The following is a 26,575-nucleotide window of genomic DNA, read 5'->3' on the forward strand; positions in this document are numbered from 1 at the left end:
TGTGCAAAGGCCTCTGCTGATATTTCAAACTGCCCACATTGTGACCAAGAGGAGTGGCACATTGGGTCTCTTCTCCTTGACAAAGATGCTGTCTCTCTGGCCAGGGGCAACAATATCCAGACTCTACTTTTTGATGTCCAGGTCTTTGGTCTAAATTGTTGATATTGATGATATTTGCAGTTTCACATTTCTGTTCTTGAAAAGGCATTTCCATAAGTAAAGATGTACCTCCAATTCCTTTAACATCGAGCCCTTCTTTAGTGTGGGACAGTGTGTTTTTTAGCATAAACCTGTTACAAACAAATAAGTAAAATTATCCTTCTTGCAAAAGCCCTCCATTTTAAACACAGCTAAAAACTTTTGAATACAATGTTTTTTTAAAAAAACATAATCTCAATATTATAAAAGTTTATGCATCCAAATGCAACTGTTTTGTCAGAGGGATAATAATGGAGACAAATGGATGGAACCACCAAAATCCGTCTTCAAGACAAGAGTAGCTCTGAACCATTATATCTTTTCAGGAATGTCTGAATTGCGAAGTGGTTAGATAACAAGCAATTAAGAGTGATACACACTATAGATAACATCCCACTGGTTTTCACAGGCCACTAATAAATTTTTTACTTACTGACAGAACCGCAATTAATACTACTCATTACAGCTAGTCCTTGCTTATTGACCATGTGTTCAGCGAATGTTTAAACATATAAGGGTGCTCAAAAAGGAGACTTAAAAACAGAGGTGGCATTCAGCAGGTTCTGACCACTCCTGGAGAACCGGTAGTGGAAATTTTGAGTAGCTCATAGAACCGGTAAATACCACCTCTGACTGCCCCCACCCCCGTCTATTCTCTGCCTCCCGAGTCCCAATTAATCAGGAGGGAATGGGGATTTTGCAGTAACCTTTCCCTGGGGTGGGGTTGGGTGGGAATGGAAATTTTACAGTATTCTTTCCCTGCCATGCCCATCAAGCCATGCCCACCAATTCATGCCACGCCCACCAAGCCATGCCCACAGAATCGGTAGTAAAAAAAATTGAATCCCACCACTGCTTAACAACCAGTCCTCATACACCCCTGAAGTCACATGATCACAATCTGGGTACTTGGCAACTGGCTCATACTTAATATGACTACAGTGAACTGAGGTCACATGATCACTATTTGCCAGGGAAGGTCACAAGCCATCTTGAAAGTTGCTCGCACACTCCCATACTCGGCAGCAGCCAGCCCGCTGGCTCATCACAGTTATGCAGGCCGCTGACAGACCCTCTTCCACACAGCAGCAGCCACCCCCCCTCCAGGCTTCCCAATGCCTCACGGGCCACTCGGACACTCTCCCCCACCCAGCAGCAGCCAATCTGGCTGCTTAACATCCTTTTAAAAAGGAAATCCCAGAAATTAAATGGGGCCTTCTGTCTTAAAGCATATGGAATGTCTTTTAAGCCTCCACCAGGGAATATAATGTAGTTGTGTTTCTTTCCTATGACTAAAATACTTTTATTTTTCTACAACATGTTTATTTCCCTTCTTTTCCTCCACCTGCAAATATCTAGACTGAAAACATTCCTCCCTAGGGAATGATTTCTGAAGAGTCTTGAGATTCAAGAAAATGTATGTGAAAAAGAAACTCTGCCATACGATTCTTGGATTTCTGCTTTTGTAGTGGGTTTTTTTTTTTTTTTTGCCAATACCCCTGCTCCCCAAAATCAACCAGCACTCTTTATTGATTTTGAGTTACAAGATTTGGGTGCAATCTTTTACCTCTTTTATCCTGGCTCTTACACCCAGTTATGCAGTGCCTTACCTCATGATATTTTCCAAGATATTAGTCCTCATAAATCCATTCTGTCATACTAGAATTTTCAGTTATTAGATAAGATGTTACCAATATCTCAATGAAAGCAACTAGAAAATATCTTTTCCACTGTGCAACAAGAAGTCCGCTATCTACTTGCATTGCACACATAATATTAATCACCTTGACAGTTTTTTAAGAAGCTATTTTGGAATGCCATTTCACTGAATGATATTTAGAACAAGATTTATTTCATGATAGACTTAGAAATAAGTATTATTCACTTTAATTTGGCAATGTTTGGCAGTTGGTAGTTCTGCATACCTCTTGGTAATAGTGGAGATATTAAAATATAAAAGCATGGATGCAGAAACTCACAAAAATACCAAAGAAATATTCTTGGAAGGTATTTAACTGCAAGTGGGATTAGATGGTTGTGCTCTCGCTAGGCATCATAATCTCTGCATCTTTCATATTCCCTGGACACAAAATAAGTCAACCATAATTTATACACACTATAATCTCTATGGTCGACAGTACAGAAATGATATAACAATCTATTTCCTGGTAACTGTGTTCAGTGGTTTCCTCATAGCTTCAACGTATCACAAGAAATTGCTTGCTTGCTTATTTCTTTATTTATTTATCAAATTTGTATAGCTGCCCATCTCATCAAAAGCAACTCTGGACAGAGCACAGTTGGATAAAACCCACAGCTATAAAAGCAATAGATATTAACAAAATATTTAAAAAATACATTAAGAAATAAAAAGTATGAAAAAACAAAAACAGAAACTACTAGATAAAGAGAGGATTAAAAACATTCGCCTCAATAATGGGGCCATGTAAAGCAAATCTTTGGTTTCCTGGGAGACTAATGACATGACTTGTTCTTGAGGGTCTTTTGAAACATCAAAAGGGATGGAGATAATCTAATTTTGGGAAGGGAAGAATAATTTATGTCTCCTGGCCCACCAAATGTAGATCCCTAGCTGATGCTACCCAAAGCATGCCTTCTCTACCAGGTCTAATGACAGATGAGAAAGTCCTTCAGAAAGCCTGGTTCCAGGCAATGAAGAATTTTAAAAGACCTTGAACTGAACCCAAAAGCAAGACTGCAACCAAGACCACCGTTGGGCAGCCTTGTAGCTCTAACTATATAGATGTTCTCCTATACTATCCATAGGGAGTTCTTCCCTGTCTAATGGAAAAATTCTAAGTAGGCTGACTGCAAAGCAAACCACCAGAGAAGATAGGATCATCTTTATGAGCATGCTTCTAAGAATCACACCAACCCTGTAAGCATTCTTAAAAAGTAGAAATGGGGAGTAGTTTTAGCCCTGTTCTTTGTTTGGAAGTGTTTGCCTAAAAAAGAGCTAAAAGTAGGCAAGAAGAGGAAGAAGGTACCTCTAGACAAGATATAGGATAGGGAAGTGTTTCACCTGATCCCTTTCCAGGGAAAAAAGGATCACTCTAGGTCACCAGGCTCAAGATGACAGCCATTGTTATAAATAGATCTGACCCCCCTCCATCAGCCATTTTGTATATGCTTTCAAAAAGCAGCAAAGGTGCTGCCGACTCCCAAATGTTACCAATTGACACAGAGTTATCCCATTGAAAGTGTGAGGAAAAATATAACATCACAGATAGACTTCAACCTACGACCACAATTGACCCCAAAATTTCCATCGCTAAGCAAGACAGTTGTTAAGTGAACTTTGTCCCATTATATAACTTTTCTTGCCATAGTTCTTAAGTGATTCATTCCAATTGTTCAGTTAGAAACAAGGCTGTTAAGTGAATCTAGCTTCCTCATTGGCTTTGCTTGTCAGAAGGTCGCAAAAGGTAATCCACATGCCCCCAGGACACTTCAACTGTCATAAATACATGCCAGTTGCCAACTGTTCAAATTTTGATCATGTGACCCTAGGGATGCTGCTACGATCGTAAGTGAGAAAAACAGTTGTTAAGACACATTGCAATTCTAAACGGTTGCTGAACAAATGGTCGTAAGTTTAGGACTGCCTGTACAGATAATCACTGTATTGGCCAAATTACCTCAGGTTGGGGAATAGTGAGTTTTGGTGGTAATACTAGTTTCATTCATTTGTTTTTGAACTGAATTGAAACTGTTTTGGAGATTCCGTGTAAAGCTCAAGACCCACCTCTTTCAACTGTCTGGCCTGGCTCAACCGTAGTTTATCCTTTTCCTCCTGACAGTCCTTTTTAAATTGTATTATTATTTCGGGGTATTTTAATGACTAATTTAATTTTTATTATTATTAATGTAATGTATTTTTAATTATTACCTCCTCCATGCATGTATGTATATGTATCTATATGTGTGTATTTTTATGTTTATATGTATGTATGTATGTATATTTTATTGTACGCTGCCCCGAGTCCCTTGCGGAGAGGGTGCGGCTAACAAATTAAATTTCTAATTCTAATTTCTAATATCGACTGACATAAGGGGAAACGCAGCAGTTTTACTGAAAAATACAAACATCCAATAGAAGGGAATCTTTGGGACTCATTTACTTTGTTTGTTTGCTTGTAGACAAGCAGATAACATTAATCAGGGCACAAATACAAATATACCTAGAGATTTATCTGATTTTCAAATAAAGCTGTGTAAGTCAGCTATGAAAGTTGTCACAATGCCACTTCCTCCCCTATGTACATTCATTTGGAAACTGGAAAAGGCTGAAAGTTAAAGCGTATCACTGGCTCCAAAACTTACGGAAAGTATCAGACTGAAAATTCACATCCTACCAATCAGCAATCTGATATCAATAGACTACCTGGAACTGGTTCAATGTTATCACAAAGCAGCTTCAAAAGAAGCAAGTGTGATTTTCATCTCTTCCCCCCTCCCCCAGTTTCTACTGTAATGTTTGATGTTAGATTAAAACTGAGGAAAAAGACAGAAGTCATTTGTGATTCAACTGCCATTGCTAGATAACTGTGGTATCTAAACATAGAATATGGCAAGGCAAATACTGTACATGTTGTGGCCAAATAAACACGTTGAGCCTGAATGAATGAAACATCAATCAATGTGCTCTTTACAGTATTTGATGTTTTCTTAGTTTTGTTCATTTGTATCTTATTTGGGTTTAAAATAAACTAAATATTGATATCAACATAACAGTGTATAAAATTTTAAAGTACTTATAAACTAAATACCGTATTTTTGGGGGTATAAGATGCACCAAGGTTTTGAAGAGGGATTTTTTTTAAAAAAGTAGGTAGGTAGATAGATAGAGGGAGAGAAGAGAGAAATACAGTAGGTAGGTAGGGAGAGAGAGAGAGTAGTTAGGTAGGTAGATAAAGGGGGGAGAGAGAGAGAGAGGGAGAGAGGGAGAGAGAGGGAGAAGGTAGGTAGGTAGGTAGAGGGATAGAGAGAGAAATAGAGAGAGAAATACAGTAGGTAGGTAGGGAGAGAGAGAGAGAGTAGTTAGGTAGGTAGGTAGATAAAGGGAGAGAGAGAGAGAAATAGAGATAGATAGAGAAATACAGTAGGTAGGGAGGGAGAGAGAGAGTGTGTGGGTAGGTAGGTAGGTAGAGGGAGAGAGAGAGAAAAATAGAAAGAGACAGTAGATAGATAAGGAGAGGGTAGGTAGGTAGGTAGGTAGGTAGAGGGATAGAGAGAGAGAGGGAGGGACAAGTACAGTAGGTAGATAGATAGATAGAGAGTGGGTAGGTAGGTAGATGTTTCCAGGTGTATTTATCTATGTGATGGAGAAGGAAATAGGGCGTTGGTACTTACCTGAGAAGCCTCTTCTCCTAGGGTAGAGGCAGCATCCAGGCTGGATTAACCTTCATCCAATCATATTGAGTACTGAGTCTGGTAACATTATTAAGCTCTGCCCCTGTTGCTAGGTAGACCCAGCTTTCGACGAAGAAAACAACCCAGACTCCGTGCGTCATCGTCAATTATTTGTAATATACCTGTACTCCGGATCTCCAGTTGCACCCGTTCGCCCTGTCTTTAACTCCTCTGACTGTCCGTACCGTGTCATAACCAAGACGACAACCTTTTTTTTATTCAACAGGTAAACAGCAAGGCAAAAAAACAGTAACGAGTAAGGAATGACCCAGGAACAAATCCCAGTCAGGGAGGGGCTGGATGCTGCCTCCACCTTAGGAGAAGAGGCGTCTCAGGTAAGTACCAATGCCTTTTCTCCTTAGTGGTGGAGGCAGCATCCAGGCTGGCACGTACCAAAGCAGTAACTGTCCCAGGGCGGGTCTAAGACTGTGGCAATGAAGCATTAGCCCCAACCACCGACTGCAGCACCCTGCGACCAAAGGCCACCTCTGCAGACGCAAATGAATCCATCTTATAATTCCTAATGAAGGCATTAGGTGTAGTCCAGGTGGCAGCCCTACAGATCTCTTGTAAAGAGGCCTGAGCCACCCACACTGCGGATGTTGACGCGCTTCTAGTGGAATGCGCAGTGATCCTAATTGGCACTGGAAGAGACTGAGACTGGTATGCCAAAGAAATGCAGGCCTTTAACCACCTGCCTATGGTAGGGGAGGAGACCTTGTTACCTAGGGAAGTGAGCTGAAAGGACACAAAGAGAGTGTTGGATTTCTGAGTTGCAGCTGTGCATTGTAAATAAATTTTTAGAGCCCTCCTTACGTCCAAGGTGTGCCATTTGCGTTCCAGTGGATGGACAGGATGGGGACAGAAGTTGGGTAGAACAACCTCCTGAGTCCTGTGGAAACAGTAACCCACCTTGGGGACAAAGGAGGGGTCCAGGCGTAAGACCACCCGGTCTGTATGGAAAATGCACAGTTCTTTCCTGGACGAAAGAGCCTGCAACTCTGAAATCTGATGCACGGAAGTTATGGCCACCAGAAATGATACTTTCAATGTTAGAAATCTGAGTGAAACCTCCCTCAGAGGTTCAAAGGGAGCCTTAGTCAAGGCGTCAAGTACTTTGGGTAAATCCCAGGAAAGTTACCTATGGACCGCAGGAGGCTTGAGGTTGGACGCCTGTTTGAGAAAGCTGCACACTATAGGCAGCTGAGCCAGGGAAGGAGAACCCCCACATGCCAAAACGGAAGATATGGCTGCCACTTGCCTCCAGATGGTATTTGGGGATAGTCCCTTATCTAATCCCTCCTGCAGAAACTCTAGGAGTTGAGGGATTGTGACCCTGATAGAGTCCAAAGTCTTACCAGAGCACCAGGAACAGAAAACTTTTCAGGTGGCGTCGTAAATTCTGTTTGTGGATGGCTGCCTAGTGGCCTGAATCATCTTGATGACCCTGGAGGAGAAATTGTCCCCCTTAGAAATGCCAGGCGGTCAACTGGAACCACTGAGGGTCTGGGTGTTCCAGTGACCCCTGACGGAGGAAAATCCTGTCCCGAGGGATCCTCCAGGGTCTGTCCACCGAAAGTGTCCGCAGGTCGGCGAACCAAGTCCTGCGTGGCCAGTGTGGGGCTATCAACACAACCTCGGCCTTCTCCCCCAGAATCTTCTGTATAACTCTGGAAAGGAGAGGCAGAGGTGGAAAGGCCAGGAGGCCATCTGCATCTCAAGGCATCCACCCCCTCTGACCGATGTGCTGGGTATCGAGTGAAAAACCTTGGAAGCTGACTGTTGTGTGAGGTGGCAAATAGATCTATTACTGGCATGCCAAATCTGTCTACTATGTCCTGAAAGATCGAGGGGTGCAATTGCCACTCGACATTGTCCAGAATCTCACGGCTGAGCCAATCTGTCTGCACATTCGCCACCCCAGAGATATGTTCCGTGGTAAGGGAGAGCAAGTTCTTTTCGGCCCAAAGACCCAGCCGCATGGCTTCGTCCATGAGTGATCGCAACTTGGTGCCCCCTTGTCGGTTGATGTGTGCCTTCGCAGACACATTGTCCGTTAGCACAAGCACATGTTTTCCCGCCACCCCTGGAAGGAATTGGTGGAGAGCCAGATGGACCACCCTCAACTCTAGCCAGTTTATATTGTGTGCCCGGTCCACCTGGTCCCACTGGCCTTGTGCTACCTGTGTCTGAAGGGTGGCACCCCAGCCGAAAAGGCTGGCATCTGTTGTGACAGTCAGAAATTCTTGCTCCTTGAAAAGTAGACCTTTCGTGATGGCCTGAGACATCCACCACCTGAGGGAACGCTTGACCTCCGCCGGGACGTGTACCTTGGCCAGGGAATAGCTCAAGAGCTTCCTCTGAAAAGGTAAGAGGAACCATTGGAGACAACGTGAATGTAAATGCGCCCATGGAACAATCCCGATGGCCGACACCATAGTCCCCAGCAATTTTGATAGTGAAGCCAAAGAGCATATATGAGTCCTGGCCGTCTGACCTGCCAAGGTCTTGAGGTTGTCCTGCCTCTTGTGAGACAAGTACACTCTGCATTCAAGGGTATCAATCAACGCCCCCAAGTGCACCAACCTGGTGGAAGGGTGGCGGTGGCTCTTGGGAACGTTGATCGAAAACCCATGCTCCTGAAGAGCCTGGATTGTAGATGCTAGATCTCAACGTGCCTGACCAGGGGATGATGATTGGATGAGTATATCATCCAAATAAGCCTGAAGTCTAATAGGCACTTCACTTAGTGCAGCGATCAATGCAGCTAGAATTTTTGTAAACCCTTGGGGGGCCGATGACAGTCCAAAGGGGAGGGCAGTGTATTGGAAATGCTGCCCCAAATAGGAAAAACGTAAGAATTGTCTATGTTGAGGCAAAATAGGAATGTGAAGGTATGCCTCCATTAGGTCAATTGAACTTAAAAAATCCCCATGTCTGATGGATCCCAAAATGGAATGCAAAGAATGCATCTTAAAATGCTTATAACAAATGAACGTTTAATTTTTTAAGGTCCAAAATGGCTCTCCAGCCCCCCGAGGCCTTTGGTATAACAAAAAGGGTAGAATAAAACCCCAGCCCGCATTCCTCAACCGGTACCGGTTGGATGTCTCGAATGTCGAGGAGATGTTGGATCGCCTCCAGCATGAGGCTCCTGCGAGCTGGGTTAGAGGAAACTGGACAGGCCCTCAAGGAGCTGGAGGGTTGGAGATAAACTCAAGGGCAAGCCCTTGCCTAACAGTAGACCTAACCCAAGCATCGGAGGTGGTAGCATCCCAAACATCAGCAAACATGGCTAACCTACCTCCGATGGGATAACAGGCCCCAGAGGGGCTAGGTTCTGTGATAATAACGCCCCCCCTCCCTGAAAGGGGCACCTGGAGGACTTTCCCCGCTGAAAGCGGTCAGTCTGGGGCCTCTGTCTGGCAGAGTAGCCTCCCTGATGCCTGTATCCCTGGCTCCCATAGTCCGCCCCCCGAAAGGAGGGACCATACTCTTGATTCCAAAAGGACGAACCCTGGTCTGGGCCTTGAAAGGACCAACGCCTGGGGTAAGGCATTTGGCGATTGAAGCCCTTCTTAGGAGTTGAGGGGAGAACCTTCCGCTTCTCTTTGTTCTCCACCAAGAATGGATCCAAAGCATCCCCAAAGAGGGAGTTGCCCTTGAACGGAGCCGAGGCCAATTTCAACTTGTGGCGTGCATCGGCCTGCCACTACCGCAGCCACAGGAGACTTCGGGATGCCACAGAAGAAGCCATAGCTCTGGCAGCGAATCTGGCGGAAGTTAAAGTCGCGTCTGAAGTGAACTGGATTGCTGCCACTAGCTTCGCAATGTCCTGGTGAGCTCTTATGTCAGAAATAGGGACGCGCTGTTGCAGCTCTTGGAGCCAAAGGAGACATGGTCGCGTGAAGAACGATGCTGTAGTGGCGGCCTTGACCGCCCAAGCTGCGGCCTGATGCCCTCTTTGCAGAGTGAGATCAGCCTTTTTCTCTTCCGGCTTTAGGACATCCTCTGGAGCCCCCGGCATGTGTGCTGGTGTGTAGAGGGCGATCACTGGGGCATCTATTGTAGGAACAGAGAGAAACTGCGGCAGTTCATTAGCGACATTAAAGATTTTTTTATCTGAGGCTGAGGGACTAGGACCCGATGTGGGAGACGCCCACTGCCGTTGGACCAAATCCACAAAGAGCTTTGGCATTGGTACTGTCTCGGCTGACAGGGTCTGTTCCGAATATAAGGATTCTGCACTAGCCGCAGTTGGCCAGGGAGTGGCCGATGCCTGCTGAGTCCCAATCTTTGATGCTGATTTTGTCTTGTATAGCAAAAGGGGAAAAGAGCCGGAGGAAATAGCCCTGAAAAGGCTTTTTGTTCAGTTTCCCTTCCCTCATCTTCAGAAAGCTCAGCCTCCTTGAGCTCCCCTTCCTCTGATTTGGAGGATTGATCTTGTTCCTCTTGGTCAGACACAACCTGGTGTGTGAGTGGCACCTCTGGAGTTGGCGCTGGCTGTGGCATGACTGTGGCAGTCGTCTGTCTCAGTGACAGGGCCTCTCTCTGCTGTAAACCAGCTGTGAAGCCCTGAGAAATGGCACTGGCAATGATTTCCTGAAAATTTGGTAGGAACGTGGGAGGTGCCAGGCCCAGTTGTGGTGCAGCAGAAGTAGAAGGAAGTGTGTCCAATCTCTGGACAGTAGGTGGCAGCATATCACCACTGCCAAGCAAGGAGGCCTGAGGCTCCTGAGATGACCCCCATATATTAGAGACATCAATTGGGAAAATGGGGTTAAGAGGGGCTTCCCTATTCAGCCTGTTACCAGGAGAAAGTAACAATGACAACTGCCCCTGTGCTTGGTGGGACTTGTCAGTTGTCTGAGGAGAAGGAGCCTTTTTACTGGCTGCTTTCCTGTGGATATGCTCCAGAGCTTTTTCCTTTTGTTGCTCATAACATGAAGTGGAGGCTTCTTTTGGCTTTTTTGAAGTTGCTGCAGCCTTTGCAGTTTTTTTTTTTAATGGTGGCTGATCCCCTGCCTTCAGATGTGGAAGGCTGAGGGAGGGATTGAGGCACCAAGCCCACTTCGGCTGGATGGATGGCTAGTGCCTCCTCAGGTCTGTCAGAAGCTGTAGAGGCATTTGTTGGAATGGCGGCCGCCATGTTGGGTGCTTTGACAGCTGTTTAAAATGGCGATTCATGCCCTTTTGAAACAGCCGTGAAGCCCGCTCTGACAACTATCTGCTAGGGGAAGACAGCACGCTGCCTCTTTACCCGCTCTGTGGATGGAATCAAGACCTTCGCTTTTCTTCTGGGTCGCTCTGCGGCCGTTTGAGTTGGTTTTCTGCTCTTTGAAAAGTTTTTTTCCCTTTCCTTTTGAAACTGCCGCGGTTCGCCGCTCAACTGCTTGCCAGGAAGCGGCGGAGCGTTTCCCACAGTAACAGTAACACTTAGTGTCCAAACAGGGAGAAGGATAGCTCCCCAAGTGCCCCGTTAGATGGAAAAACGGATTCCCTGTGTGACTGTAAGGCGGGAAGGCGCAGGCGAAATGATGATCTCTTAAAGCTGAAAATACGAGCCATTTTAGACCGGAGATAAACGATGACGCAGCCTTCCTCATTGAAGGACTGAGTCAAAAGCTGGGTCTACCTAGCAACAGGGGCGGAGCTTAATAATGTTACCAGACTCAGTCCTCAATATGATTGGATGAGTTAACCCAGCCTGGATGCTGCCTCCACCACTAGGGAGAACACTGACTTTGTTTCTGCTGGCACAGCACTTGATCAATGTAATTCTCATCAATCAGTTAAAGAGCTTTCCAAAAAGAAAAAAAAAAGTTTTTGCACTCTGCAAACCTCCCCAAAACGGCCCGTTTTTTGCAAAAACGGGCCCGTTCTCAATGATGAGCAGAGGGGCATGCTACCAGTGGGCTATCATCATTCCTGATTGGTCCATAGACTGATAGAAAATTGTTGCAGTCACGCTTCTACTGCTTCTGCCCAGTTTCCTCTCAGTCTATGATCTAATTAGGCTGGGTTTCTTCATAGCTCTTGCTATTTTCTGTGGGTTTACTGTTTTTTCTATGAGATTTACCATTATTTGTTTAAAAAGTTTTTTTCTGACAGCCCTTCTCCTTCCCACGAAGGAAGAGCTTTTCAGGAGTCAGCAGTCACGCTGGCGGGATTCTTGCAGGGGGCTCCCTGCAAGCTGCCTAAGCGCAGAATTTAATTATCACCATGTAATCCAGCATTTTCCTCAGCCGCTCGTCATTTCTACCGGAGCGGGCAGCTGTTAATTGAAGATGGAGGCCATTTTGAGTTGGAAAGACAAGCAGTTGGGGTGGACAAGTGCAGAAAGGGCAAAGTATATTCCTGATTACTTATCTCTCTGGATTTTCTCCAGAACTGTTTCTAATTAAATATAGAATATAATGGATCACAATATGACACATTAAAAAGTACAATCTATGGACATAAGTATTTTTCATGCCATTGCGGTCTCATTTTTTTATTTAAAAAAATTAATCCTCCTACGACCTGATTTGATAACACATTATTGTTATGAGTGGCCTTTAAATTTAGATGATTCTTCCACCCGCAGTAAAAAAAAATCCTTAATAAACAAGGCTGACTATTATCACCAAACTCCATTTATAATAATAATAAGAATATCATAAATGCTAAAATAGCATTAGACGATTTGGTATTTGAGGCACCAAAATGTTTTCTTTCCAGTTAACTTTTGTTCTTTTCCATCAGAATAAGCATCATTCCATTTACCACATAAACAAATCATGGCCAGGGAAAATACTTTCTTGGACAACGATGAACTACACTCTTTATACTACCCAATTCACTGATTAAGTAGCCAAAAAAAAATCTGTTACAAATACAAGAAAAATATTTTACCCAGGTACCTAAATTAGATTCTTGGGAATATAAAATTTATGGTTAAAATATTGTTCAAAAAGACTTATGATTACCTCACAGATATAATAAAAAATATAAGTAATCTGTCAGCTTGGTGCATTTGACTGTAAATGCTTTGTTGAAACACTACAGCAAAATAACTAATTCTTGAGTACATAATAGAAATCTCTTAACATGCGAAAAGTCACTATAAATGTCAGCCCGAACGTTTGACATTTAATATGCTAGATTTGCCATTCTTTGTAGCTTGTAGAATATGCATTCACTCTACTAAAAACACTCGCGCCAACATACCTACACACATTAATTTGCAACAGAGATGTGAAGCTTACACAGTTTATGCATAAGATGTCATTATATCTTTCCTACATGTTTATTCACAATACCTCATTTGGTCTAATGAAAAATTATTTATGAGAATCAGCATTATTCATTGGCACCAACAGTCAAGTTACACGCTATTTTATTAAAAATACCATCACAAGAAGAATGGAAAGATAGCAATGCTCCACCCCATCCCCCACACATTTGAAACATTGGTTATAAGGCTGCTTTAGGTTAGATCAAATTGTCAAAGAAGAATCTATGTGCTGCACAGTAGTTGGAAAAGTGATTTTCATAAGTAAAATATGCATGTAAGAGATAGAAAAAAATGTACATTAATTAATTTGATACAAATTGACTCAGAGAAGCTGGACCTGTTCTGAAACAAAGAAAGTGCAATTTCCCAATATGTCTTTGCTGGATACTTCCTTGGGGCGGAAAAACCCATTTGAAATAAATGTTCAAGTAGAGATCTTTGACAGAGTAATATATATTTTTTTAAAAAATTATGTGCCTTAGAATGATTAAAAATGGCACAATTGTTTATAGAAAGTCACTCATGTGTTTCTTTCTCCACCCACATGCCATGTTGAGTTTCAAGGTGGTTAAGGCGGTTCTAACCAAGGTGAGTTGCCAAGCCCACTCTGAATGCAGCCTGCACCTTTTCATTCTCATGCCATTCGGAGCAGACAGTTTGTACTACCTCCTACCTTCTTTCTATGGAAAATGGAAGATCTAATTGGCTACAGTGCCTGGCAAGGCCCTTCTCTTTCAGCAACTGATCAATCCCCCTGGGCTGGTGGAATCCTACTGTCTCTACTGCTTGACAGCTGTCATTTTTCTTTTTAAAGAAAGCAGAGAACTTTTCTTGTTTACCTTTTCACCAGATCTACTGTAGAAGCTCATTGCTCCATTTAACCGCTACATCTCCCAATGGGCATCCTTTTGGTTTTTGTCCAGACTGGGTGAAGCATAGTCTCCTGCTTTCCCACACTACCACACCACACACAGTACCACACACAGTAAAGCTACCCCTGTCCAATATTTAAGTTGCAGTGAAGGCATGCAATGGAGTTACAAAGTTTCCCTGACTATTCCTTTGCTTCAATGAAGATGAACCAACGAAGGTTCCACGAACCCCTAGTAGAAATTAGAATTGAAAGAGCAACCTATTCCCTTTGCTTTAATCATTACAACACTCAAGCAGCCATGCTACAATATATTAGAGGGAGTAGAAAGGATTTGCATATAGGTTTTTACTTAATGAAGACGACAACTGGGATTACCGCTGTATGTTCTTGTGGCCACATGATGTTGAGCTACAGGATGACAAGAACATATGGCTGCATGACTTAGAAAAAAAATTGCCAGTCCCAACGTGTCTAATGTCCAGGAAAACAAAGGCAAATGTGGTTATTAGTGAAGACAGAAGAGTATTCAAAAGGAAAAGGCAAGCATTTTGTAGGCTGACCCACAGAGGGGCCAGCCAACACAAATGTGAAGGGAAGAAATAGAGGAATGATCAATCAGGGTCTGCTTTCATTGTCATCTGGACAGAGATCCAACCATTATGCTCATGAGTGGAAATTTTTAAAGTTGTGTTCAGGAAGACCTGGGAACAACATAGGAGACATGCCACAATGGGTTGATTTATCTTGAGACACAATTGATGATGTTTAGGTTGCTTTCCAATAAATCAGAGGATTTAAATTAAATGTTGGGTATAGGTACCTTTTTGGAACCATCAATGATTACTTGCATAGACTGATAAAATGAAAAAAATATAGATATTGTGTGCCACATCCTTTCCTGCATTGTTTTGGCACATAATTTGCCCAATTACAGCTAAGATTCAGGTTAATCAATCTAAAATGTCTATTTCCTACCAGCTAGTATTTTATGAGAAATTCTTTCAATATTGACAACTTCTATATGAGCAAAGAAAGGTGCTAATGAAAAGAGCAAGATATGAAAGTAAAGTAAAGGTAAAACTCCAGGAAAAGGAAATGATAATCATAATATAGAAGTTTGGTTCTATTGGGGAAAAAAAAAACTTTAAAAACAAAACTTATTTAAATAGGTAACTAAAAAAAGAGACAAGTACACACCTGGAAAGATAGGGTAGAAAACATCCCAAAAGATATATTAAAATATTGCACATAAAAACAAGGCTCTTTCATTTTAGAATGCTTTGTCTAAGGTTTTGCTTTGGGAGAACATTCATTTTTCTGGATGTAGGATTCAAAAGCTTGGCAATTTTCATTTTATTTCTTCAGCACTCCTGTACCTCGCAATCCCTACGCTTTGAACATCTTCCTTGTATGCATCTCCTTTCCTTCAATGGAAAGAGAAGAAACACGCACTAGTCCACCATGTAATCTGTCTGAAATCTGTTTGTGGGTGGACTTAAAAGTTCTAGAGAGAGGAGAAAGGAGAGGAGAGGGGAGGGAGGGAGAGAGAGAGAGACAGAGAGAGACAGAGACAGAGAGAGATATTTTAAACCTGCTCAATGTGGCCTGTGAAATTGAGATGTTTTGTTTTGTTCCTCTGATAAGGTTTCTGAATGTAACATTCATTCAGCTTCTTTTCTGGAAAACACACAGTGAGGAAAGAAGACTAGTTGAAAACTACATCTGCTTTACAATTACGCAAAGAAGGGAGGAAAAGGGTGAAGCTACTATCAGAAATCTCCACAAACCTCACAGATACAAGCTTCCTGGCCAAGGGTTCCTTTTATTGTTATTCTTGTTGTTTTCCTAGTTTCATGTCCTTCCACCAAAACCATTTTTATTTATTATGACTTACCAACTGGTTACATGACTTATGTAACACTAAACGGCAACAAAAGCTTCCATAAGCTATTTCAATTGGGGCTACTTTAAAGCTTTGATGATACTTTTCTTTTCTTTTTACACATGTAAATAGTGTGTGTGTGTGTGGTGCATATGTGTTGAACTCAAACAGTTAGATGAACACATTTTGATTTTATGAAATATGTGCATGGCAATGAATATGATTTTGACATTGGTAGTGACAGGTAAATAAATAAGTGCAATATAATGTTAAAATAAATGCTCTTATCTAAAACTGCAATCTGTCCTTGATAGCACGCAATCTGTAAGTAAAACCAAATATGTTGACATTAGTTTAGATGGAATGAAGTGGCGCAATTATTAAGCATTACAACTAGTATAAAGCAATGTAATAAATCCTGGTTCAGGTTGAGCTAATCCCTTGTTATTTCATGGACAACACCATATCATTTTCTTGGTTAGCAACATGGCAGTGACTTTCTGCTATTATCTTCTACCTAACAACTATAAGGACCCTGTCCATTTCTTCCGGCTCACAGGGTTCGAACGTCTCCCAGATAACCATGCAAGATCAGCTCCTATTAACTGCCACTACTAGCCTTACATCAAGCCCGGAGTTCAGCAATAAAGCCTATTGCCACCAATGTTCCTAAATCTTCCTTGGCAGTTGCCAGGTTTCTTGTCTACCTGAGTTTTCAAGGTAATAAAATCATTTCAATTAACCAACAGGAAGCCATAAAATTAAGCAGCAATCTTTTGCTTCACTGTTATTTCCAAGATTAATTATGCATAATTATTTGCCTAGGGAAAAAGCAAACAAAGCAGGTATAGCAAAGAGATTTTGAGGCTGGGGGTGACATTCAGGTAATCTGTTGCTCAGTAACTAGACACTGTCTGGCTCTCTAGCAGGTATCTAGAACCCAAAGTGTCCTTTTCCAGGTATGATTCTCAGAGAGTTCTTTTTAGTAAGCTTTATTGAGATAGACAGGATGGGATTGCAAGGATTCCGTCAAATGAACTATTGCCAATTTAGAATCAGTAGATTCCTGCGTATGTTAGGATAGAGAATGTGATCTTTGTTCCATTAGCATGCCTATGACTTGGCAAGAAAGTAGATCTCTACACTAAAACCAAGGAAGTTTGTGGTTGCCTATTCGCATAACCATCTTTAGCATCTTCATCAAATAATTTGTTAGCCCAAGAAAGTTGGGGCCCATTTGGATAGGCAGGACTTACTTGCTCATAAAAATGAAGGACTCTGTTGATGCTAACCAAATTATAGAAACAATACCACACAAAGCTAATTTTGTGACGACGTCTGAAATAGTTCCAGAATACACCAGTTTGTGTGTACTATCTGAAAACACTGTGATGAACGGGGGGGGGGGGGGGGGAGAGAATTTAAGCTTTCATCTTTCATCCTCCAGGGAAAAATGGCAGTTAAATCTCTAAATATGCATACCAATATTTGAACGTTTGCCACAACAGCTCAAAACTCAGCTTTGCAACGCTGATTTCTTATTTTTCTTTTTAAAATACTGATTTCATTTAAAGGAGCTAAATAGAGAAAAAAATACAGCAGAACTGGAAAGGGAAGCATTTTTGGGGTGGGGTGGGGTGGGAATGACAATTCACTTTTAAATCACCTAGATCTTCTGTTCTTTCCTGTGTCCTATTATTAAAGAGCCACCACTAAGAGCATGCAATTTGCTAGTTGAAGGAATTCCTTCTAATCAAGATTTTTTTTTAAAAAAAAAAACCAGTATCCCCCTTAAATGGACTCTTTCGGTAAATATACAATGCAGAAGGGAATGCTATCGTAACACTTCAATAGTTAAGTGACTTTATGAGAAAAATACTTCCAAATGTTTCCTAAACCCCTCCAAACCGCACCAAAGAACATTATCGTAATATTATGTTTCCCCACGGTCTTCAGTATTTAAGCCTGCCATTACTGAAATGATACTTGGATGAAAAACTTAAGTTTATGCCATGGGTAAGTTTTTCCTAAATGGCAGTCCGGCTCTTATAAATTAATAACTGCACTTCAATGTCAGATGCTTCATTTTTTTAAATCATTTTCTGTATGAATGGATCTGACCAACCAGCACTCTGCGCATATTGACTGTGACAGGATATGTACACAAGCGGGGCTTATTTTAAATTCAAGCAAAAACCATGTGATCCCACTCAAGAGGGAGACACTGAAAACAATAGCTGTCTTCAATGATTACATATCACATTACAAATAGATATTCATATTTCTTGTAAGGCATACCCAATCCAAATAAACCCTACAGCGTCTTTCGATAACACAATCCAGCTTCTCCAGCATCAAAGGCTTCGTTTTCTGTTAGATTTTTTTAAAAACATACGAATCAGGGTTGTTGTAATGTTTTCTGTAAGCATAAGCTAACCATTTCAGCAATTTTGCCAGCAAGCTGCTTTTTTGGCAGATTACTGGCAGTATGTACTGGCAAAAAACTCGTGCAACTAAAGCCCAGCTTATACATTACAGGTAAATAATGATTTTAATAAATTTAGGTGAAATGTTCCACGTGGTCACATCTGTTTCTGATCACTCAATTCCCCTGTGCAGATGCAAATCCTTGTGTGTGCTTCTGCAGTTCACCTTAATTATTTTAACACCTCCTCAGGTATCCAGCATAGCAATGAAGCAGTGTAATGCTAAGGGTAGCTCTACTAAAGGGAACAGTAACACAAGCTAATTAAGGTACAACAACAAAAACAAAAACAAAGAAGGAAGAAGAGAGGTAAAATCACACTGAATCACATATTCATGTATGGATTCAGCCAGGTCAAGCCAGAATAGGAATTGTGTGAGTGACAAAATAAAAGGGGAAAGTAGCCAGATATAATTATTTTTATTGAATTTTTTTTAAATATTTTTTAAAAAAAATAATTCAATTAAAATTAATTTAATTAATTTTACTGGTTATGGATTCACATAGCAAGGGATATTTACAGCACTTTCTTATGCATGTCTCCGTTAAGGGAAGACCCACTGTTTTATAGTTCTTCCAAGGCAAGAACAGGCTTCTACCCTAAGAGATCAAAGCAATCCTAGGGCCCATCACAGATGCTTTTGAAGTTTGCCATAGTTCCACAATAACCTTTTCCTGAAATATGGGAAAGAGAAAGCTGTCCCTCAAAAAAAAAATGGGGGGGGGGGGCAGATGCTCATGATTATGTAACTATTTCTCAACTGTTCTTTGGATCCAGGCTGAAGTTTCTTGTCTGTAAATTTGAGCTTGACCCAAAATCCTGATATAGAGGATTTTCAGAGCCTCTGTAATCCTTTTGGTGGCCTCATAAACAGCATTCAAGTAAAATATAAAATACAGAGGTAACCTTTTTGGGTCTTTTGCTTAGAAGGTAACACTCATCTTTGTCTCCTCCTTTGACTTTTGACAGCAAAATCCCAGACCACTTGTTTTGGAAAAGGTTACAGTATCCATGTAATGCCAAAGATGAACGAGTTGCCTTCAGAAATTGTGAGTTGTCCGACACTGAAGATTTTTAAGAAGAGATTGGACAACCATTTGTCTGAAATCTTATAGGTTTCCTGCTTGAGCAGAAGGTTGGAGGAGGAGACCATAATATGAGCATCTCAGATAAAACTATGCCTCTCCAGTAAGTAATATATACAATTCAGAATGAATTTTATTGTAAGTTTGGACCAGTGGTAGGTTCCTACCAGTTCGGACTGGTTCAGCTGAACTAGTGGTGGCTTGGCGGCCTGGGTCACTGGAACCAGCAGTGACCCAGGCCTGCCATGCCCCTGAACCAATTATCCAGGCAGCGCCATAGGCACTACCATCTTGTTTTTCAGTTCTGCATATGCGCAGAATAATTTTAATAGCATTGTGCATGCACGCACAGCAAACCGTCAGTAGTGGCTACCGGAACCCACCTCCGGTTTGGACTGGACAAATGTGTCACCCTTATAATCAATATAGGAAAAATTGATAAAACTGAAGGAATCAATCAATACACCATATAGGAATAGCATTAAAAATCTGGATGAAGAAGTTTCCTACAAATATCTGGGTGCCCTTCGAAACTAAAGCATCAGTCAAGCATACTAAGATCAAGAAGATTAATAGTCAATACATTAGAAGAGTGAAGAAGACCTTAAAATGCAAACTCAGTGAAGCAAATACCCTCAAGGCAATTGACACTTGGGCAATTCCAGTCTTTGGTATATAGTTGGAATGGTAGACTGGACTCAAATTGGAAAATAAACCTTAGATAGGATGACAGAAGGCTAGAAAAGTAGTTCTGCTGGATTTGAGGGGTGTGTGACGTTTTATTTTAGTGTTGTACTTTTTAGTGTTCTATCATTGTTTGTAAGCAACCTAGGCTGATGATAATTAAGACAGGCTCTATAAATCCAATAAATAGCTTTATATAATATGAAGGGCAGAATCAGACATCAAAGAAATAATGGTATTAGTTGAATATCATACCATATTCATGTTTTTATGGCCCAGCACAATCCTTTAAGGGCTTGATTAATGAACACATATAATTGTTCTGAATACTACCTTTTCCTATTAAATATGGTATGTCATTTTTCCCAACTTAACTTCAATAAATTGTCATATATGGTACTTTCCCCCCCTCCTGTACAAGTGTTGTTTGCTATTCTATGACTGTGATGGAATAGAGGACCCTAAACTACAACATAAACTATAATAAAGGGAGAAAGTATTACAAGAGGAAAATTGGTAGAAGACTGAAACCTGCCCTTGCTTATGAAGAAGTGCTTTCTCCTTGCACAAGTAGCTCTTAAATCCATTGATCCAAACTGCATCTTGTGTAGGTGTCACCCTTTTGTTGGAAATGAACATCTTTCCAAAAGTTATGATTTAATATGATTATATTTCAAAATAATTAATCAATTAATAAGAATAGAAGTGGAAGGGACCTTGGAGAGGTCTTCTAGTCTAACCCCCTATACCATAGGAGACCCGATTCCATTTCAGACACCAAAGTCTCTTCTTAAAGACCTCCAGTAATGAAGCATGCACAACCTCTGAAGGCAAGGTCTTCCACTGGTTAATTGTCCTCACTGTTAGGAAGTTTCTCCTTAATTCCAGGTTGCTTCTCTCCTTGATTAGCTTCCATCCATTGTTACATATTAACAATATTAAAATATTAAAAAGACTGTATGTACATTGTATTGAACAATATCACTGCAATGAAAAAATCCTGGAAAGAAATGTCACAGAAAGAAATAAAAAATAGTTGAAACTTCATGGAGCCTTCGGTTGAAAAGGGCAGGAAGGCCAGACTTCCCCACCAGATCAGATCAAAAGAAGGAGGTGTGTGTATATATAAATGGCACTTGGTTTTGATTCCACTACTTTATAGAATCCGGGGAACAGATCAAAGAAAAGAATGGCCCTATTTTGCTATCAACATTTAACACAGCTCCAGTCTAAAAAAGCCTTTCCAAATTGCTACTGTAATTTGACATCTAAGAATTGTCAGACTGTTTTGTAGTCTGACTGTTAAGAGCTACCTTTCAATTCACACTTTTCCCCCACCTTTTTGACAGTAATTTTTGAAGTATATACTCTTTTATACTGTAATGTGACTGGATTTTCTTTAATATATATTAGAGCAATAGTCAACAGACTGCAATTAAATTCCAGAACTTATTGTCCGGGGACTTGGTTCCATAGGAAAATAATAATGAAAAAAATATATTATAATAATGCTGAAAGTTAAGGATATCCTGTAACAAAATATTACTGAAGCTGAATATATGCTATACGTTCAATAAATAGAATCCATGTCTTTCCATGCAGGTTTCAAACAACTAGACAAAAATTAATGAAGATAAATTCTAATGTATTACACTGAGGTTGAGCACCAAACACAATAAATTATGGAAATACTTAGGCTTTATTCTCTGCAATACAGCTGTATCAACAGGTAAGACCTTTCAGATTAAGTGCATGTTCAAAGAAGACAGCAGTCATAACTAAGGGTTACTTGTGAAAATGCAAGCTTTGAAAGATATTTTTTCTTCCTACTTCACTGTAATGGGCAAAAGGAATAATCTTGAGGAACAGGATGAAGAGCTGCAACCAAGAGAACTGTCAGATAAAGTAAATAAGAATGGGCCAGAATTCTAACCTGAGAAAAGTTCTTGGACAGACCTTCCTGAATTCTCATGAAAATAGGTAGGTGGGAAGTGCATTCAGACTTGAAGATTCTGTTTCTATAACCTTAGAAGAAAAGTAGTACTAGCATCAGAGGTGGTATTCAGCAGGTTCTGACCAGTTCTAGAGAACCGGTAATGGAAATTTTGAGTAGTTCGGAGAACCAGTATATACCACTTCTGACTGGCCCCACCACCATCTATTCTCTGCCTCCTGAGTCCCAGCTGATCAGGAGGAAATAGGGATTTTGCAATAACCTTCCCCTGGAGTGGGGAGGGAATGGAGATTTTACAGTATCCTTCCCCTGCCACGCCCACCAAGCCACGCCCACAGAACCGGTAGTAACATTTTTTGAATCTCACCACTGATTAGCATGCTTTGCTTTTTCATCTGATCCACCTTGAAGGGCTGATGCCCATATAACTTGAAAACTGCGGGGCACAACTTTTTGGCAACTTCTGCTTGCTGGTGTGGGAGAAACAAATCTCAACAACATGAAGGCAGAAACCACACAAATAGCAGGCTACAAATGAAGCAACTCAGCAATAGGGCGTATCTACATTGCTAGGTTGTCCCAGTGCAGATATGGGCCATCAGCCTTTCTGGACTAACCGTGTTGGCTTCTACTGTCCATTAGACCCTTTGAGTGGGACTCTGCTTGCTTTTTCCTGTTCTGCATTTAGTGTTTTCCAGAGATCTCACACCACCTTCAAGTCCCACTATGCTGCCACATTGTAGTGAGTAGGTATTCCTGAGAAGGATGAGAGAAGAACCCTGGGAGTTTATGCCAAGTATATTCCCAGCAGGGTCAACGAAGGTCATCCTAGCTAAAACAAACAGGTACCATATTTGGTCAATGTTATAGAAATATACTAGAGGTTGATGATTACTTTGGTAACAATGACAAAGGTGCGGTTTCATACTATGTGGGAGAAGGCAATGGTAAGCCTCTTCTGTATTTTACCAAGAAATTCATATGGACAGACAATAGAAAGTGATTGACAATATAGTATCGTGTGATAAGTACATCAGATTCTACTGGAATGTTATTAGCAATAATAAGTAATAATAGCTGCAACAGAGTTTAGAGCACCAAACCTGGGAAATGCAAAAAAATGAATTTTTATTTCAGAGTTGGTGATTTGACAGGTCTGTCTTTCATGAATCTATTTAATTGTCTTTGAGTAGGTCCTTAAGCTGACTGCCCAGCTTTTCATTTTTATTTCAGTCACTTTTGGCTAAGGAAATGTAGATGACTGAAAACTCTATGCTAATCAGAAATGCATGTGGTTAAACTATAATATTCTATCTAATTCCCTTCTGCGTTGTTGAAAAAAGACCTTGAAAATATACGATTATTGTTATACTTGGTACATGTTTTTCTGCAATTTATGTACTTATGTGCAACTCTGCAACTTATTGCCTCCAATGTATGCTATCTCTACAGGTTTTCTCATTATACCATTTAACTGGAAACAATTTCTAAAATTTTGGGGGCCAATAATTCCTAGTATATATACACACACAATTTCCTCAAATGCAGTTAAATGTTCTAACCAAGAATGATAGTGTGACAATGATAATCACACAGACTACATCTTAGTAGAACGTTATACCCAGGATCACAGTTTTTAGAAGTAAAATAAACCCGTAATGAATTTCTTTTACATCTCCATTATATTTCATAGTTATTGCCTATTCACACATATCCATCATACTATTCTCTTTTGGGATAAGCAACGTTATTCGTAAAACAGAAAAGGAGTAAGAAATAGTAAGGCAAAGAAATAAAAAACCCCAAGGTTAGAAAAAGAAAATGACTCAGCTGAAATTTATTTTCACCATTAATATTATCTATATTTGTCCTTTCAAACTGTCCTGATTTGCTTAGTGTCCATCTGCCACGTAATACATTTTTTTTTAATTTTCAGGTTTCTCACCTCTTTCTGAGGGTCTCATCAATTTCACCTAAAGATGACTTTGTAGGTCTTCCTCTTTCTTTATAGCCATTCACTCATCTTTCCAACATCTATTTCGCAATCTCAACCTCCTTGACTCACTGTGGCTCATGATGCCTCTAAGATGTCAAGTGTAAATCTATCAAAGTCCTATTTATATATGCATACAAGTATTAAGTGCCGTCCACTAGGCAATGCCAGCGGGTGGCGCCGAGGAGTAGAGCCTTCTCTGTGATGGGCCCAACCCTCTGGAATGACCTCCCCCCCGACATTAGAACCACCTCGGACTTCCGCTCCTTCCGTCAAAAATTGAAGACTCACCTGTTCCGACTAGCTGGCCTGGCATGATTATAAATGTTACATCTATGAACTCCTGGTAGTATATTCTCATCTGGTTATTTTAAGGGTAATGTTTTAGTTTTAATTGTTTTTAGGGCTTTTAGCCTCATATTTATTTATTCGTCTGTACAGGACTCTTAATTTTAACCTCCTCCACATACATACATACATATATTTATAGCCCTATTTATATTTGTATTTTATCTGTGATTTATTGTGGACTGTACACCGCCCCAAGTCCCTTTTTGGGAGAGGGGGCGGTTTAGAAATGTGAATAAATGAAATGAATGAATGAAATTAAGAGAATATGAGCAAAGAAACAGATGATGCAAGAGAAGAAAACTACATGACAGTCAAATCCTGTGGATATATAAAGCAGGTAACTGTTACATAAACATCAAAGGAAAGAAAAAAATGAGACTTCCCAACTACCTCTTAACATAGGTGCCTAATTGAAAAATCAGTTCTTACCTACTGTCTATGATCAATCCCTTTAAATTTTCACAATAAGTGAAAATGGGGCTTTTGTTAGGGAAAAAATGATTTTCCATTCCAGCTCTAAGATAGGGAGTGAGAAATGACATTTGGGTAGATCTGAATCTCAAAGAAATCTTTCCAGAATTCTCACAAAGTTCAGCAACAGAAAACGACGATGCTATCTCCAAGTCTATATATTACTAGCCGATAACCCGGCATTGCCCTGATATTTATTTATATTTTATTTATATTTATATATTTCCTTATATTTATGTCTGGACCAAATGTAATTTCTAATGTTGGATTTTCTCCCTTATCAGAGGGAGACCCATTGTGGAGTATCATGAAGCTGTTACCATAGCCACTCCACTGTGCTGCATAGTAGAAGCCCTTTAGTGGCAGTACAGTAGAAGCCATTTTAAGGTACAATATGCTGTATCTTAACAGAATACACACCCCAAGGGATTTTAGGGGTGTCTTACACCCACAGTATTTGTTTCCAGAGATTAAGTAATCTGTATACCAAGTTGAAACTGCTCATGACATTCCAGAGTTATTCTGGAACATACACACACACAGATCCATATATATATCTTTTATATATATATAAAATTTGTTTTCGTAGATTTTCACGGGTGTAGGTATGCTGGTTTTGTTGTATTCGGGTCTTTTCCTGTGTAAGGTTGAGATTGTCTTTGCAATGTTTCGGCAGGATCTCACCTGCCATCTTCAAGCTGTGGGCTTAAAATGTGATCGGAGCTGCCGTCTTTCTGTAAGTCTTGGTGGGAGGGGATGGGGTGCTGGCTTTGTTTCAGTAAGTGGAATGATTGGTTGTGTGGTTGTATCATGATTGGTAGATTGGTGCTGATTGGTGCAGGCTGTGTGTGCATTGTTGTTTTGTATTTTAACGGCTTGGGTGGTGGGTGGTGTTCGTTTGTTGGCTAGGGCTGGTTTCCAGATGTTTGGTAGGCGGGAGGTATCATCACATTTGTTCATGTTGTGGGGGTGTTTCTCTATTTCGATGGCTTCCATGATTATTCTCTTGTGGAGGTGTTCTGTTTTGGAGATTAACCTGGCTCCTTCAAAGTTGATTTCATGTCCTGTAGCTTTAAGGTGCTGGAAAAGGGAGGAAGTTTTTTCTTTTTTTCTTACTGCGTTCTTGTGTTCTGTGATGCGTGCATTTATCCTTCTGTTTGTTTGTCCTATGTATATTGCTGGGCAGATTTTGCATGGTATTTTGTAGACTCCTTGGTTTTCTAGCTGGATTTTGTCTTTGGGGTCTACACATATATATGATGAACTAATTGAGCAAGCCTGCAGAGTAATTAACAGGGATCTGGCAGAAGATTCAACAAAAAGAAGAGAGAATAAACAGGAAAGTGACCAAAAGGATTGAGAGTTTTGAAAAAAAAAATGTGCTCAGCTCTGTGAGATAAAAACATTAGCTCCTAAATATCTACTGATAGTCAAGAGTGTATTCTGAAAACTGGAAATTTCCTATTGTGTGCAATAAAATGAGCACATTCTGTTGAGTAAGCAGAGGCTGTTACAGAAACTGTAGCAGGAATATAAGGCAATACGTTTGCAGTGCACAGGTTATCTGGGAGAACTGACATGAATATGTAAGTAGAATTTGTGCAAGCAAGCAAATGTCATTGAGTGGGAATTATTTGTTTATTAGACTTGTGTATGAACTATCTCATCACTGTAACAGGAGAATGGGTTAAAATTGCTACATGAGGGACCTACTGAAAGCTCTATAGCAGCTAATTCAGATTTTAAAAAAGTGGAAAATGATAGAGGCAGCTAATATTGCTGTATATTAGTAAATATCCGAAAATGAAAGGGATACCTTTAGAAAATGGAAACGGGACAGATCGCCAAGGAAGGGGACATGTGAATAACTGAGAATATGACAGCAGAT

The 26,575-nt window shown here is 40.7% G+C and overlaps 1 protein-coding gene across 5 annotated transcripts in view; it reads right to left on the reverse strand.

The window, feature by feature from the left end:
- GTDC1 (glycosyltransferase like domain containing 1) overlaps positions 1-26,575 on the reverse strand; it is a 288,481-nt gene that overhangs the window by 50,446 nt on the left and 211,460 nt on the right. For 4 of the 5 annotated variants that reach the window (XM_081935119.1, XM_081935120.1, XM_081935117.1 and 1 more), the window contains one exon: positions 1-290. This exon is cut by the window's left edge and continues 19 nt beyond it. The exons of the other annotated variant lie outside the window; for it this stretch is intronic. In XM_081935119.1, the coding sequence (XP_081791245.1) occupies positions 1-290 (290 nt within the window). The remainder of the gene's footprint in view (positions 291-26,575) is intronic. 5 annotated transcript variants of the gene reach the window in all.

Source organism: Natrix helvetica, assembly GCF_964273705.1.
Source record: "Natrix helvetica genome assembly, chromosome: 1".
In the NCBI taxonomy this organism is placed as follows: domain Eukaryota; kingdom Metazoa; phylum Chordata; class Lepidosauria; order Squamata; family Natricidae; genus Natrix; species Natrix helvetica.